This window comes from Oncorhynchus nerka, linkage group LG20, assembly GCF_034236695.1.
Source record: "Oncorhynchus nerka isolate Pitt River linkage group LG20, Oner_Uvic_2.0, whole genome shotgun sequence".
In the NCBI taxonomy this organism is placed as follows: Eukaryota; Metazoa; Chordata; class Actinopteri; order Salmoniformes; family Salmonidae; genus Oncorhynchus; species Oncorhynchus nerka.
The window spans coordinates 40,808,075-40,824,145 of NC_088415.1; the positions used below are offsets into that span (position 1 = coordinate 40,808,075).

The 16,071-nt window shown below is 43.6% G+C and overlaps 1 protein-coding gene across 1 annotated transcript; it reads left to right on the forward strand.

The window, feature by feature from the left end:
• Positions 1–12,327: 12,327 nt before the first annotated feature.
• On the forward strand, positions 12,328–15,895 carry zgc:174906 (uncharacterized protein LOC571548 homolog). Its single transcript, XM_029621163.2, has 4 exons — positions 12,328–12,571; positions 14,122–14,478; positions 14,599–14,679; positions 14,804–15,895. Exons 2-4 carry the CDS (start codon positions 14,154–14,156, stop codon positions 15,094–15,096), a joined length of 699 nt encoding a protein of 232 aa, XP_029477023.1. The 5' UTR covers positions 12,328–12,571; positions 14,122–14,153; the 3' UTR covers positions 15,097–15,895.
• Positions 15,896–16,071: the final 176 nt, after the last annotated feature.

The following is a 16,071-nucleotide window of genomic DNA, read 5'->3' on the forward strand; positions in this document are numbered from 1 at the left end:
ATGCCAAACTTCTTCAGCCACCTTAGGAAGTACAGACGCTGTTGTCTTCTTGACAAGAGTGGTGGTGTTGGTCCATGGTAAGTCCTCTGTGATGTGGAACTTGTGAGTCTCTACTACAGTCCCATTGACGTAGATCGGTGAATGTAACCTCTTCTGCTTCCTGAAATCAACAATCAGCTTTGCCAATCCTCACAGCCTGCGGTCTGCCCGTCAAGAAGTCGAGGATCCAGTTGCCAGAGGCTGGTGTCCAGACCCAGGGCTCTGATCTAGGTGTCGATCTTGGAGGGGACAATAATGTTGAATAGGGATGCACAATATATCGGTGAACATATCGTAATTGGTCGATATTGGTTGAAAATGGCAACATCGGTATCGGCCCGATTATCTAGTTTAACACCGATGTTAAAAACTGATGTCAAAGCTACCGTGCATACCTATATAACGTAGATACATGACGTAATAACGCCACGTAAAATGTTGTGCAACACAGCATTCCTAACCTAGCCCACACAATGTCTGCTGTGTGGATCGAGCAGTCAACAAGTCGAGCAGTCATTTAGAAAGAGCAAGAGAAATTCAGCGAGACGACTTGAATGCAAAATCCATTGAAGCCAAGATAATAGAATTCATTGCCCTTGACAATCAGCAGTTCTCTGTCGTGGGTGATATTGGCTTTAGCCGACTGGTCGAGCACCGGTACACACTACCACGCTATTTTTCAGATGTTGACCTACCAGAGTTGCACAGTAATTTCGTCACTTCTATTCGCTTCATGACATACATACTATAGAATGCCGTTTGGGTCTTCGCATGTCAAAAAAGATACAGTAGCACTGTCAAAGCTGTACAAAAGTCTGCAAACACCAGCCACGAACGATATGTTTACAATACTGTGTTGGTAATAACGCAATTTGTTTGACCGCAACTTCTGGGGTAGCTAGCTTTAGCTTGGTACCTAGCTAGCACCAATACAACCAGCCTGAAAACAATGACCAGTAGAAACTGCAGTCATTTTCATTATTCTTAGCAATGATTTAGGAATCCTTGTGTGTAAGCATTAGCTAGGTGGCCACTTGTTGTTCGCCTTTTGAAATTGAACTTCAGTTTATGAAAATAAATAGTTAGCCAGCTACTTAACCCTGTTGCCCAAAGCTAACTTTATCTGGCTAGTCAGGCTCGACCGGATTATGTGTTGTGAAGCTAACCACGATGGGGATTGGGCAGAATAGTGGAATTTGCGGTTTGCATTCAAAATAAAAGTATGCCATTGACAGTGATGCAAATGAATACAAATAGTAGAATTATGCCATACTTTTGTTTTGAAGGCTAGCCGCAAGGTCCGCTATTGTGGCTAGTCCTTATTGTGCCTAGCTTCACATAATCAAATAAGGACTGTCTTATAAATGAGGGTTATTTTAGGTGACACCCAGATTGTCGTTTTGCAATGTTTTTGGGGAACATTGTTTGCGTCCATGAGCTAGCTAGCTTTTTTTTATGACCAGCACTGTAGGTGCACAAGACAACCAGCATCATAGCATACGTATCGATGAATCGTTGTGACATATGGAATACGAGTGATGGTGTAATAACTACGTAACAAATGTATGAACGTGTTAAATTGTGACGTGCAGTCATATTCAGGTCCTGATTGGTCAACAAGCTTATAACATGTCAAATAGTGTAATATGACATGTCAAATAGTGTTATATGACACTCAAAGACCCAAACGGTGTTCCATAGAAATCCTGGTTGAGAATGAAACCAATGAACAACAAAACAGCACAGCAAGTAAGTGAAAGAAATAGGTTTTGACTATGTTTAGAACTACCCATCCCGGATCCGGGAGAATTGTCATCAACTACACTAATTACTCCTCCTGCTCCGTGGCTCGACGACTCATTGCGAGCTCACAGAACAGGGCTCCGGGCAGCCGAGCGGAAATGGAGGAAAACTCGCCTCCCTGCGGACCTGGCATCCTTTCACTCCCTCCTCTCTACATTTTCCTCTTCTGTCTCTGCTGCTAAAGCCACTTTCTACCACTCTAAATTCCAAGCATCTGCCTCTAACCCTAGGAAGCTCTTTGCCACCTTCTCCTCCCTCTTGAATCCTCCTCCCCCTCCCCCCCCTCCTCCCTCTCTGCAGATGACTTCGTCAACCATTTTGATAAGAAGGTCGACGACATCCGATCCTCGTTTGCTAAGTCAAACGACACCGCTGGTTCTGCTCACACTGCCCTACCCTGTGCTCTGACCTCTTTCTCCCCTCTCTCCAGATGAAATCTCGCGTCTTGTGACGGCCGGCCGCCCAACAACCTGCCCGCTTGACCCTATTCCCTCCTCTCTTCTCCAGACCATTTCCGGAGACCTTCTCCCTTACCTCACCTCGCTCATCAACTCATCCCTGACCGCTGGCTACGTCCCTTCTGTCTTCAAGAGAGCGAGAGTTGCACCCCTTCTGAAAAAACCTACACTCGATCCCTCCGATGTCAACAACTACAGACCAGTATCCCTTCTTTCTTTTCTCTCCAAAACTCTTGAACGTGCCGTCCTGGGCCAGCTCTCCCGCTATCTCTCTCAGAATGACCTTCTTGATCCAAATCAGTCAGGTTTCAAGACTAGTCATTCAACTGAGACTGCTCTTCTCTGTATCACGGAGGCGCTCCGCACTGCTAAAGCTAACTCTCTCTCCTCTGCTCTCATCCTTCTAGACCTATCGGCTGCCTTCGATACTGTGAACCATCAGATCCTCCTCTCCATCCTCTCCGAGTTGGGCATCTCCGGCGCGGCCCACGCTTGATTGCGTCCTACCTGACAGGTCGCTCCTACCAGGTGGCGTGGCGAGAATCTGTCTCCTCACCACGCGCTCTCACCACTGGCGTCCCCAGGGCTCTGTTCTAGGCCCTCTCCTATTCTCGCTATACACCAAGTCACTTGGCTCTGTCATAACCTCACATGGTCTCTCCTATCATTGCTATGCAGACGACACACAATTAATCTTCTCCTTTCCCCCTTCTGATGACCAGGTGGCGAATCGCATCTCTGCATGTCTGGCAGACATATCAGTGTGGATGACGGATCACCACCTCAAGCTGAACCTCGGCAAGACGGAGCTGCTCTTCCTCCCGTGGAAGGACTGCCCATTCCATGATCTCGCCATCACGGTTGACAACTCCATTGTGTCCTCCTCCCAGAGCGCTAAGAACCTGGGCGTGATCCTGGACAACACCCTGTCGTTCTCAACTAACATCAAGGCGGTGGCCCGTTCTTGTAGGTTCATGCTCTACAACATCCGCAGAGTACGACCCTGCCTCACACAGGAAGCAGCGCAGGTCCTAATCCAGGCACTTGTCATCTCCCGTCTGGATTACTGCAACTCGCTGTTGGCTGGGCTCCCTGCCTGTGCCATTAAACCCCTACAACTCATCCAGAACGCCGCAGCCCGTCTGGTGTTCAACCTTCCCAAGTTCTCTCACGTCACCCCGCTCCTCCGCTCTCTCCACTGGCTTCCAGTTGAAGCTCGCATCCGCTACAAGACCATGGTGCTTGCCTACGGAGCTGTGAGGGGAACGGCACCTCAGTACCTCCAGGCTCTGATCAGGCCCTACACCCAAACAAGGGCACTGCGTTCATCCACCTCTGGCCTGCTCGCCTCCCTACCACTGAGGAAGTACAGTTCCCGCGCAGCCCAGTCAAAATTGTTCGCTGCTCTGGCCCCCAATGGTGGAACAAACTCCCTCACGACGCCAGGACAGCGGAGTCAATCACCACCTTCCGGAGACACCTGAAACCCCACCTCTTTCAGGAATATCTAGGATAGGATAAAGTAATCCTTCTCACCCCCCTTAAAAGATTTAGATGCACTATTGTAAAGTGGCTGTTCCACTGGATGTCTTAAGGTGAACGCACCAATTTGTAAGTCGCTCTGGATAAGAGCGTCTGCTAAATGACTTAAATGTAAATGTAAATATTTATGTTCGATGATCATGGTATGCACAAGTGGCAATTAATTCACACGTGATGTGAGGAGACGCTATATTGGTCTCGAGGTCACATGATTAAAATACGGGGTAGGAAAAAAAATCAAACGCACTTTCATTACCCTTTCATTACATTTGAAAAAAGGCTTGAAAACCACGTTGTGTGTGTTTTTTTTATTCATTTGATTTTTGCCCAAAGTTTAGAAGAAGAAAAAACTGATGATGATTATTTTATTTAGTTTTTCAGTCAAAGATAGTGCTTTCAGAAAGTATTCATATACCCTTATTCCACATTTAGTTGTGTTACAGCCTGAATTAAAAGTTGATTAAATATGTTTTTCTCACCCACCTACACACAATACCACATAATGACAAAGTGCAAACATGTTAAGACATTGCAAATGTATTGAAAATGAAATACAGAAATATCTCCTTTACCCCTTACACCCCTGAGTCAATACTTTGTAGAAGCACCTTTGGCAGCGATTACAGCTTTGAGTCGTCTTGGGTATGTCTATATCAGCTTTGCACATCTGGATTTGGGGATTTTCTCCCATTCTTCCTTGAAGATTTTCTCAAGCTCTGCTAAGCTAGATGGGGAGCAACGGTGAACAGCAATCTTCAAGTCCTTCCACAGATTTTCAATGAGATTTAAGTCTGGACCACTCAAGGACTTTGACATTCTTGTTCTGAAGTCACTCCAGCGTTGCTTTGGCTGTATGCTTGGGGTCATTGTCCTGTTGGAACATAAATCTCCACCCAGTCTAAGGTCGTTCGCACTCTGAAGCAGGTTCTCATCAAGGATCTGCCTGTATTTGGCACCATTCATTTCTCCCTCTATCCATTCTGCCAGTCACATTCTGCTAAATGTCCCCAAAGCGCACACATCACTGGGTCGCTCCTCTTTTCAGTTCGCTGCAGCAAACAGTCAAACTGGACGGTTTTATCTCCATCTCTTCATTCAAAGACTCAATCATGGACACTCTTACTGACAGTTGTGGCTGCTTCGCCTGATGTATTGTTGTCTCTACCTTCTAGCCTTTGTGCTGTTGTCTGTGCCCAATAATGTTTGTAGCATGTTTTGTGCTGCTACTATGTTGTGGTGCTGTCATGTGTTGCTACCATGCTGTGTTGTCATATGTTGCTGCCATGCTATGTTGTTGTCTTAGGTCTCTCTTTATGTAGTGTTGTGGTGTCTCTCTTGTCGTGATGTGTGTGTTGTCCTATTTTTAAATTTGTTTTTATCCCAGCCCCCGTCCCCGCAGGAGGCCTTTTGGTAGACCGTCATTGTAAATAAGAATTTGTTCTTAACTGACTTGCCTAGTTAAATAAAGGGTTTCCCAGACCATGCTGCTGAAAACCTGCTGCCACCACCATGCTTCACGGTAGGGATGATGTTAGATGGGTGAATAGCTGTGCCTGGTTTTCATTCAGGCCAAATAGTAAAATTTTTGTTTCATCAGACCACAGAATATTTTGCCTTTGTCTTCTACATCCCCTTTTTTTTAAACTGTGTGCCTTTTTCTCAGGACTGGCTTTCATCTGGCCACTCTCCCATAAAGCCTAGATTAGTGAAGTGCTGTAGAGACTGTTGTCCTTCTGGCAGGTTCTCCTATCTCAGCCAAGGAACTCTGTAGTTCTGTCAGAGTGGTCAGTGGATTCTTGATCACCTCCCTAACCAAGGTCTTTCTTGCCCAATTGCTCAGTTTGGTCGGACGACCAGTTCTAGGCAGAGTCTGGGTTTTTCCATATTTTTGCAATTTCCCAATGATGGAGACCATTGTATTCTTGGAAACTTCCATCACTCTAGAAATAGTTTTATACCCTTCCCAGATATATACCCAGATATATGACTATCATGGAGATCTACGGACAGTTCCTTGGACTTGATTGTATAGTTTCTGCTCTGACATGCACTGTCAACTATGGGACTTTATATAGACAGGTGTGTTTCTTTCTAAATTATTTCCAAACTATGTAATTGGCCAAAGAAGAACTCTAATCAAGTTGTAGCGACATCTCAAGGATGATCAAAGGAAATTGGATGCACCTGAGCTCAGTTTGGAGTGTCATAGCAGTGGGGTGTGCATACTTACACTATATGGCCAAAAGTATGGATTTCCTGAATGCATAGTGCCAACTGTAAAGTTTGGTGGGGGAGGAATAATGGTCTGGGACTGTTTTTCATGGTTCGGGCTAGGCCCCTTCGTTCCAGTGAAGGGAAATCTTAATGCTACAGCATACAATTACATTCTAGGCCATTTTTGGCAACAGTTTGGGGAAGGCCCTTTCCTGTTTCAGCATGACAATGCCCCTGTGCACAAAGCGAAGTCCATACAGAAGTGGTTTGTCGAGATCCGTGTTGAAGAACTTGACTGAAAATCTCAAGTGTTATTACATACAGCTGGGAAGAACTATTGGATATAAAAGCGATGTCAACTTACCAACATTATGACCAGGAATACGACTTTCCCGAAGTGGATTCTTTGTTTGGACCTTTACCCTGGACATGGGATCTTATCCCAGAGGCCGATCCAAAACAACGTGGTCGCCGCAGGAGAGGCAGATGGAGCTGCCTACTGAGAAGGCGAGCACACCATACACCGCTTCCGAGCATATTACTCGCCAATGTCCAATGTCTAGACAACAAGGTGGATGAAATTAGGGCACGAGTTGCCTTCCAGATAGACATCAGAGATTGTAACATTCTCTGTTTCACGGAAACATGGCTCACTTGGGATATGTTGTCAGAGTCGGTACAGCCACCCGGTTTCTTCACGCATCGCGCCGACAGAAACAAACAACTCTCTGGTAAGAAGAAGGGCGGGGGTGTATGCCTTATGATTAACGACTCATGTTGTGATCATAACAACATACAGGAACTTAAGTCCTTAATATAATAATAATAATAATAATATTATTAATAATTATCTTTGATTACAGTCACAGCCGTGTATATCCCACCCAAGCAGATACCTCGATGGCCCTGGAAGAACTTCACTGGACTCTATGTAAACTGGAAACCATACATCCTGAGGCTGCATTTATTGTAGCTGGGGGTTTTAACAAAGCTAATCTGAGAACAAGGCTTCCTAAATTCTATCAGCATATTGAATGCGCAACACGGGCTGGTAGCATTCTGGACCATTGCTACTCTAACTTCCACAATGCATACAAAGTCCTCCCCTACCCTCCCTTCGGCAAATCTGACCAGGACTCCATTTTGTTGCTCCCAGCCTATTACAAGCAATTCACTACACTCGCATTAACATCTGCTAACCATGTGTATGTGACCAATAAAAATTTGCCTTGATTTGACCTCAACCCCATCGAAAACCTTTGGGATGAATTGGAACGCCAACTGCGAGCCAGGCCTAATCGCCAAACATCAGTGCCCGACCTCACTAATACTCCTGTGGCTTAATGGAAGCAAGTCCCCACAGCAATGTTCCAACATCTAGCGGGAAGCCATCCCAGAAGAGAGGAGGGTGTTATAGCAGCAAAGGAGGGACCAGCTCTATATTAATGCCCATGATTTTGGGATGAAATGTTCGATGAGCATGTGTCCGCATACTTTTGGTCATGTAGGGTATGCTCGACTGGAACTGCCAGTCAATTCTCATCAACAACAACTCAGACTGGTGACCAACTGGGTGACAGCCTAGGCCATGAACGATCATCATCCTCCATAGCCAAACAGTAAACAACAACAGTAATAGAACTCATCACTGAATTTGCTCAAATACATGTTCAAGTTGCTCCTCAAAATATGACTTCTATTTTGCAATTGGATGCAATTTTGTTAACTTACAAAAAGTATACAGGAGTAACCTAATTATTTACGAGTTAGCTAGCTGGCTTCATGAATGTCAACCAAGCAGCACTCACTTGACACGTGCTGGCTGTCAACAGTCCAGTGTGTGCAGCAACCACCCTCCACCCTGCAGGCAGCGCTACGTATCTAGCCATGCATGTCAGCACCGGCGAAGAAGTGTCATGAGAATTTTCAATCCCAATGATAATAACTATCAATCAATCAAGCTTTGGCCAATCCCCGAGGTTTGTAAGACCATGGGTTTAATAATAATTAGTCAAAGACTCAGCTTATGCAAAACGATAGCACAGTTTATTCAGAGAAGGTGAAAAATACAAAAACATCAATTTTATAGCTGCGCACATATGCACATACATACACACAAACAGTAGGTGAGATTGATCCTTCTCCATAGTTCTCACCACTGTGTATCACTACCCAGCCGACAGTTCCATTCCCCCAAGACTAGGGAGACCTTGAGAAGTACTTCCTGTCCTCTCCCAAGTCTCTCAGAGGCCTAGCCAGGTTGGCTCAAACAGTTTGAATTATTCTTCGGTATTTTACGAGGCACACACAAGTTCAAATCCTAAGCTACGCCTTGCTCAGACAGTCTGTGTTTTTCCACTATACAGATACCTTGTTTAAACCTAATTCCGACTAAAACTACACACGTCATCAGATTATAATTTTATGATTCTAATCAATTTCATACAGTTATAAGGTTTCAGAGTGGAATTATTTTATCATTATCTTTCAGCATATACATTATTCTATTGGATTCCTGTTCATACAGGAGTTAATGGAAATAATATGGTAGGTATAATAGCAACAACAACAAAAAGCAGTGGAAAATAATATTGTGGATATAGAGCCTGAATATATTGATAAGTCACCTTGTCTTAGAGATTTACGTGGTAATCAAAACGTCACACCAGGGTAATCCTACATGAAACACAGCCCTTATTTGAAGTGTTTCTATAATCCCCCATTGGAAAAAATGTATTGTAGAAAAACGATTTGAATTTTTTGGAAAGCTAAGTTTTATGGGGTATTATGACTCACGCTGTGGCACTCTATACAGGTGCAGTTGGGTAGAGGGGAAATGAAAACAGATTCTGAAACATGGGTTAGATTGTTGGCAGAGACAATGGGATAAAAGTAGTAAGGGCAGACATTTTGATAGTACAAGGAAATCTGAATCGGATAGAGTGTCATGAAATTGAAACAGAAGGGAGGAAGTTATGTTGTGTAGGATGGGATTAGGGCATACGGGAATGGGATTGAATTCCTCTTTGAAATTGATAGGGTACCATGGTACTGGAATGTGTAATGGCTGTATGGTAGAGGAAACGGTTGAACATATATTATTATTCTGTGAAATGTATGATGCAGAAAGGGAGAGGCTGTTTGATAGGGTCAGAGAGGTCGGAAGGGAATGGGGATTGGGTGGTATTTTGGGAATAGTGAGGTTTGTAGGGAATTTTTGCATTTTGTTCGAAATCACAGGAAGCTACTGGGGGGAGGACGGCTCATAATAATAGCTGGAATGGAGGGAATGGAATGGCATCAAATTGTTGTATTTGTCATCAACCTCCTGTGTTTGAAATTCAGGGTTAATTAAGAAAATATTGTGGTAAAGACAGTTGGTGACCGGCCTCACACTCCAGTACAGTAGGTGGCGGTGTATGCACCTGTCAGTTGGTTGTGATCCACCAATAAAAACTCAAAGAAGACGAAGACTAGCATAGTACATTTGGAAGAGGGGAAGGAATGTCTCTTGTGTGATCAAATCTATTCAACAAGCTATAATGGATGCTGAAAGAATGGTCGATTGACTGGGGGTTTTAAATTGTCGGTGGCGAAGTCTTGTATGTTCTTCTCGAAAAAGAAAGTTGCTGATTGTGATAATATACAGTCGTTTCTGTATGGACAGCCTGAGGAGGGTTTCTAAGTATAAATGTTTGGGTCTATGATTCAATGAGAGATATACATGGAAAGATCATGTCATAAATGTTGAAACCAAGTGTAAGAAGGTGGTGAATCTTATGCGCTCGGTCTCTGGTTATGAAGAGGGTGCTGACAGACAATCGTTGATGGATATTTATAGAGCTCTGATCAGGACGACAATTGATTACGGGTGTATAGTTTATGGAACAGCGGTGACAACTTGGCTTCAGAGGCTGGACAGAATCCAGTATACAGCTTTAAGGATGTGTATTGGTGCATTTAAATTAACATCTGTACATTTCTTACGAGTGAAGGCAGGTGAGGTGCTTTTGGATATACGGCGTAACAAATTGTCATTTGCTTATTGGGTTAGGTTGAAAGGCTGTGAGGCTGAGAATCCCACTGCTACTGCTCTAGACGACTGTTGGGAATATACTAGTAGGCAAGGCCGTGGTTTTGGTTGGACAGTTGGAAGCTTGTTGATGAGAGGGGTTTGAGGGAGTTAGAGATTGGCCCTTCTGTGTTGATAGGGGATGTTCCTCCATGGTTACTCCCAGATTCTGTTGTTAATCTAACCTTGGTAGATATAAGGAAAGATTGGTCAGACGTTAGTGATGTAGGGAAACTGGTCGAAGTTTTATGCTTTTTTCCCCACTTTTCACAGATGGATCCAATAACCCCGATAGTGGACACACAGGAGCAGGCGTTTACATTCCTGAATTTGATGTGCAGATATGTAGAAGACTAACAGATGGACTGTCCGTATACACAGTTGAAGTGTTTCGCGACACTAGTTGCACTCCAGTGGGTACAACCTGTTAGAATTATAATATGCTCAGATTCTCTGTCTGTATTGAGTTGTTTATCATCTTGTCAATCTAATCGGAGTGACCTACTATTGGAGGTATGAATGTTATGGAAAATTGAGAGACTGGGTGTAGTAGTGAGAATTGTTCGAGTCCCAGCACATTTGGGTGTGGAAGGGAATGAAATTGTAGACCAGTTAGCCAAAAGAGCTTTGAAACAAGATACAATTGATATTAATGTTCCACTGGGTTGAGGTGAGTCCAAATGTAAGATCAGAGACATTTTGATAGATGTGTGGCAGAAGAGATGGGACTCTGAGCCCAAGGGCCAGCATTTATATGCCCTCCAAAGAAAGGTCGGTGGACCAAGATTCAAAGGTCAGATTAGGAAGAAAGAGGTGGTGTTTGCTCGATTGTGCTTAGGACATTGTACATTGAACTCGTCATTACATCTGGTTGGCGAGCATGTGAATGGTTTGTGTCTGGAGTGTATGGTCGATGAAACGGTGGAGAATGTGTCGCTATATTGTTGTAAGTATGTTGAAGAGAGGGAAAGATTGAAGTTTAGGGTCATTGAGGTTGGACGGGGTGGAGGGGGGGGATTTGAGGGATAGGGGAGGGTCAATTAGAGGTTAGTAGGGCTCTTTTTAAAAACCTTTTCAGAAGTACTGAGTTAGGTAGGAGGATTTAGAAATGTTATAAACCGTGATTGACCACACTCCAGCCCAGTAGGTGGCGGCATGCTTCTTTAAGGTTTGTTTGCAGACCGCCATTATATCATAGAATAAGAAGATTATAGTAGTCACTACAGGGGTCTTCTGGTGGTCCAAACACTTAAAAGACACACCCTCATCCACTTACAGGGAATCCCTGTCGCCATCTTGGAGGTTGGTCCAAATGATGAGCCAAGCAAGGGAAGTTTGCAACGCAAGCCCCTCAGCCCTCGTTTTTAGTCGGCTGAGTAGAGTGAAGTCTGTTAGGATCACGAGAGGCAGGCTGGCTTAGATTTTTTTGTGCTCCTGAGGATCAGAAGAAATGTGTGTTGCGTCTCACCCGATTTGATGTTTGAAGTGTTGTGTGTATCTCTTAGGAACAGAGCAGCCCTCAAGGGGGTTATATCTGGCGTCTCGTGGGAAGTAGATGTTGAAGAGATTAAAAATATTATTGGAGTGATTGATTCACGTCGGATTAATTGTGTGGTGAATGAAGAAAAATTTGTCTGTTCTTTTGTTTTTTGATATGTAGTCTCTCCCTAATCAAGTGCAGTTAGGGTATATTAACTACAGTGTCAGAGCATTTATCCCAAGACCAATGCAGTATGATCATTGTAAAGCTTTTGGTCATATGTGTCAAGTGTTTGCAAAGGGAGAAGCTGAGATATCCAAGTTGTGGAAAATATCATATTATGTGTTATTAAAGTGATTCAAATGTGACATGTTGTAATTGTGGTGGGAACCATGAAGCCACATCTTTCAAATGCCCACAAGGATGAAAGAGAATGAGGTGGCCAAAGTCAGGGCTATTCAGAGCATATCGTATGCAGCTGCTGTTATAAGGTTTGAGGGTGTGAATGGGGCACTTGAAGAGTCCATGGTGGTAGATAGGCCTTCACTGCAGGGGTTTCCTTTCACCAGCAGGATCCTGACATTTAAAAAGTTAAGGTGGATTTTGTGGCCTTTGGCTATGGTGATAAATGGTACTGCAAAGGTGGCGAGAAGGTCCAGGAAGATAGAAATCATTGTGGGAGCGGTTGCAGGGGCTGAAAGTTACATGGAATATGGTCACACGGCCCTAGAGCCTGAGAAGGGAGATATGGAGAATTGAAGGAAGAAGTAGGAGTTTTGCTTTGTTTAATGTACTATTTTTATTTGGGTGGATGAGGTTAGTTTCCCTATCACGTATGGGTTTTCCTTTTACCTTGTTTTGGTTTCAACCCGTCCAGTTGGTGGCGACAATAGACCCTTTTGGGTTGTAGCCCGCCATCAAACCCACAGAAGAAGAGGCTTCTGGTGTTTTCAAACGTTTCTGGTAAGAAGTTGCATACAATTTTATCATGATAAAATAAAACGTTCAGCTAATGATGTTTTGGTTCTGTGCGTTAAAAATGCATTTAGCTCGAGTTAAAGATAGTGGAGCGACTTCCTGCTTACAGACATCAACAAAACTCTGCATTATTTAGATATGGGCATTTCGAGTCTTTTCGATGAGTAACGTTAGCCGACTAGACGCATTCAAATGTTACTCAGAACATGGACATTTCTGACTTGCCAGCTGATTGTAGTTATACAAGTGCCCTGTTCAAGCAGTTAGCAAGTTGGATATTTCCGAGTTTCCTAGTTCTGACTAGCACCTGCACCCAAATAATAGCCCACAATTACACAGAACAATGTGTGTAATTGCAGGCTATTTTTTGGGCGCGGAAGTAATTTGGGAGCTGAAATCAGTAAATACTTGAAAATCTACCTCGATCCATGAAAAAGTGTCATCTTAATTTAAAGCCAAAAAAGTAGGCTAACATTATCATATCGTCACGTTCAAATGTTTACCTGGCCAAATTAGCAGTATGCAAATCAGGCAACCAAACGCACCACAGTTGACAACTTCAAATAAACAGTGAAACGCTTACTTACCTTCCCAACAATGCAGAGGAAAAAGTGAAAGTAGAAAAATGATAACACAGGAATAAATATACTGAACAGAAATATAAACAATTAAAACGATTTTACTGAGTTCATATAAAGAAATCAGTCAATTTAAATAAATATGTTCTGCCCTAATCTATGGATTTCACATGACTGGGCATGGATGTGGGCCTGGGAGGGCATAGGCCCACCCACTTGGGAGCCAGGGCCTCCCAGTGGGGAACCAGGCCCAGCCAATTAGAATGTGTTTTTCACAACACAAGGTATTTATTACAGACAGAAATACTCCTCAGTTTTGTCAGCTGTTTGTGTGGCTGGTCTAAGATGATCCCGCAGGTCAAGAAGCTGGATGTGGAGGTCCTGGGCTGGCGTGATTACATGTGGTCTGTGGTTGCGAGGCCGGTTGGACGTACTGCCTAATTCTCTAAAACAACGCAGGCGGTTTATGGTAGAAAATTGAACATTCAATGCTCTGGCAGCAGTTCTGGTGGACATTCCTGTATTCAGTATGCCAATTGCACGCGACCTCAACTTCAGACATTGTGTTGTGACACAACTGCACATTTTAGTGGCCTTTTATTGTCCCCAGCACCTGTGTGATGATCATGCTGTTTAATCAGCTTCTTGATATGCCACACCTGTTATGTGGATGAATTATTTTGGTAATGGAGAAATGCTCCCTCACAGGGATGTAAACACGTGTCATTTCTGTCCGCTTTTATTTCAGTTCATGAAACATGTTGCGTTTATATTTTTGTTCAGTATAATAACACAAGTATTGAAGACACAATCTCTAAGTATTTAACTTTGACTATAAGTTTCCAATTTAATTCAATCAAACTATAGGCCTACATTCGATGAGAATGAATGCCAGTTTGCATAACAGCTTTCATTTGCAGATTTAATGACAGCTACTGTAATGCACCATTTTCTCAGGTCCAGCGATAGAAGGGGATAGCTAGCTGATCATGGCTGAAGAAGAACCCCTAGGTGGCGCCCAGCAGGTACTGCGTCGTCTGAAGCCCAAGTTGATCGATACTCTAAGTGCAGACCCTGCCTTTGTGCTGCAGCATGCAGACTCCCTCAGCCTACTGGCCCGGCATGAGTACAAGCAGGTCAAAGCCCTCACTGACCCATCAAAACAGGCCCAGGACCTTCTGGACCATGTGATCAACAAAGGACCCACTGCTGCAGAGCAGCTTCTGCAGCTCCTGACGGGCAAAGAAATGCAGGATACATTTCCCAACCTTCTGTTCCTCAAGGAACTGCCAGTGAATGATCAAAGAGCTGCAGGTGAAGAACAGATCTCTTTACTCTCACCCTGTCTGGCGAAAAACAAATGGTGCCGCCCCTCTATATTACCATATTTACTGTACTGAAAAATGATGCCGTTTTTAAATAATGTTTTTCTAGGGGGAAATGAAGTTACCAGAAAGAGAGGACAAACATTTGAGTCCGAAGAGAACCTTCCCGCTAAACAGACATGCAAGGATGGTGAGTTGACCCTCTTGAAACAAGGGAATATAGGGTATAATTGAACTCAAAACGTTATAATGTTGACTGTCTAGTGACAGTCTCTGTCTGGTGTTTCGTTTTGGACCCTTCTGTTGCTGAGCAGGCTCTAAGATGGTGGTGGAGAAGGATCTGATGCGTGTGGCTCGAAATATCGGTCGCTCCTGGAGGGCAATTGGTACAGGGGCCCTAGACATCCCCTCTGTCAAGCTGGATCAGATCCTGGAGGACTATCCACACAGCCATGTGGACCGTGTGTTCGCCATGCTGCGCTACTGGAGCACACTGAAACGGCAGGAGGCCACGGCGGCCAATCTCCACTCCCTGCTCAGCCAGGACGACTGTGCCCTGCCGCCAGACAGCATAGACTTTCTCCTGGACCCCATCTTAGACCCGTAGCAGTCTGGCCTTACTACTAACCCTTAGCTACTATTGCATAATTTCCACTGCAGGGATTTACCACGGTGCTTGGCCTCAGACTTTAGTGTTCCATGGTTGAGGTTTAGTGGGAAACGGTTGTTATCGGTGGGATGTAAAACCCAGGTCTTCTGCATGGTAACGCAACGTCTTTACCATTATACCAGGAGGAAATCCTCATGGTCAGACTGGGTGACAATTTGTCTTACTTTTATTTTTTTACCAGATCAGCTTATTTTTTTTTTTTTTACAAATATCTTTTATACTTTTGTTTTGCATCATCTCTTGTTTTGTTGCTTATTTCTTTGTAAAAATATATATATACTACCGTTCAAAAGTTTGGGGTCACTCAGAAATGTCCTTGTTTTTGAAAGAAAAGCAATTTTTTTGTCCATTTGTCCAGAAATACAGTGTAGACATTGTTAAGGTTGTAAATTACTATTGTAGCTGGAAACGGCAGATTTCTTTATGGAATATCTACATAGGCGTACAGACGCCCTTTATCAGCAACCATCACTCCTGTGGTCCAATGGCACGTTGTGTTAGCTAATCCAAGTTTATCATTTTAAAAGGCTAATTGATCATTAGAAAACCCTTTTGCAATTATGTTAGCACAGCTGGAAACTGTTGTTCTGATTGAAGAAGCAATAAAACTGTCCTTTAGACTAGTTGAGTATCTGGAGCATCAGTTTAATACTTTTTTTGCTGATTCCATGTGTTATTTCATAGTTTTGGTGTCTTCACTATTACTCTACAAAATAAAGAAAAACCCTTGAATGAGTAGGTGCGGCCAAACTTTTGACTGGTTCAGTGTGTGTATGTGTATGTATATATATATAACATTTTTGTAGTTGTATGGTTATTTTGTCTCAGGCAGGGCTACTCTGTTACAGGTACATTAGCCAATGAGTCATATCCAATGCTAATGACCTAAAGCCTGAGACCTTTGTGTTTCCA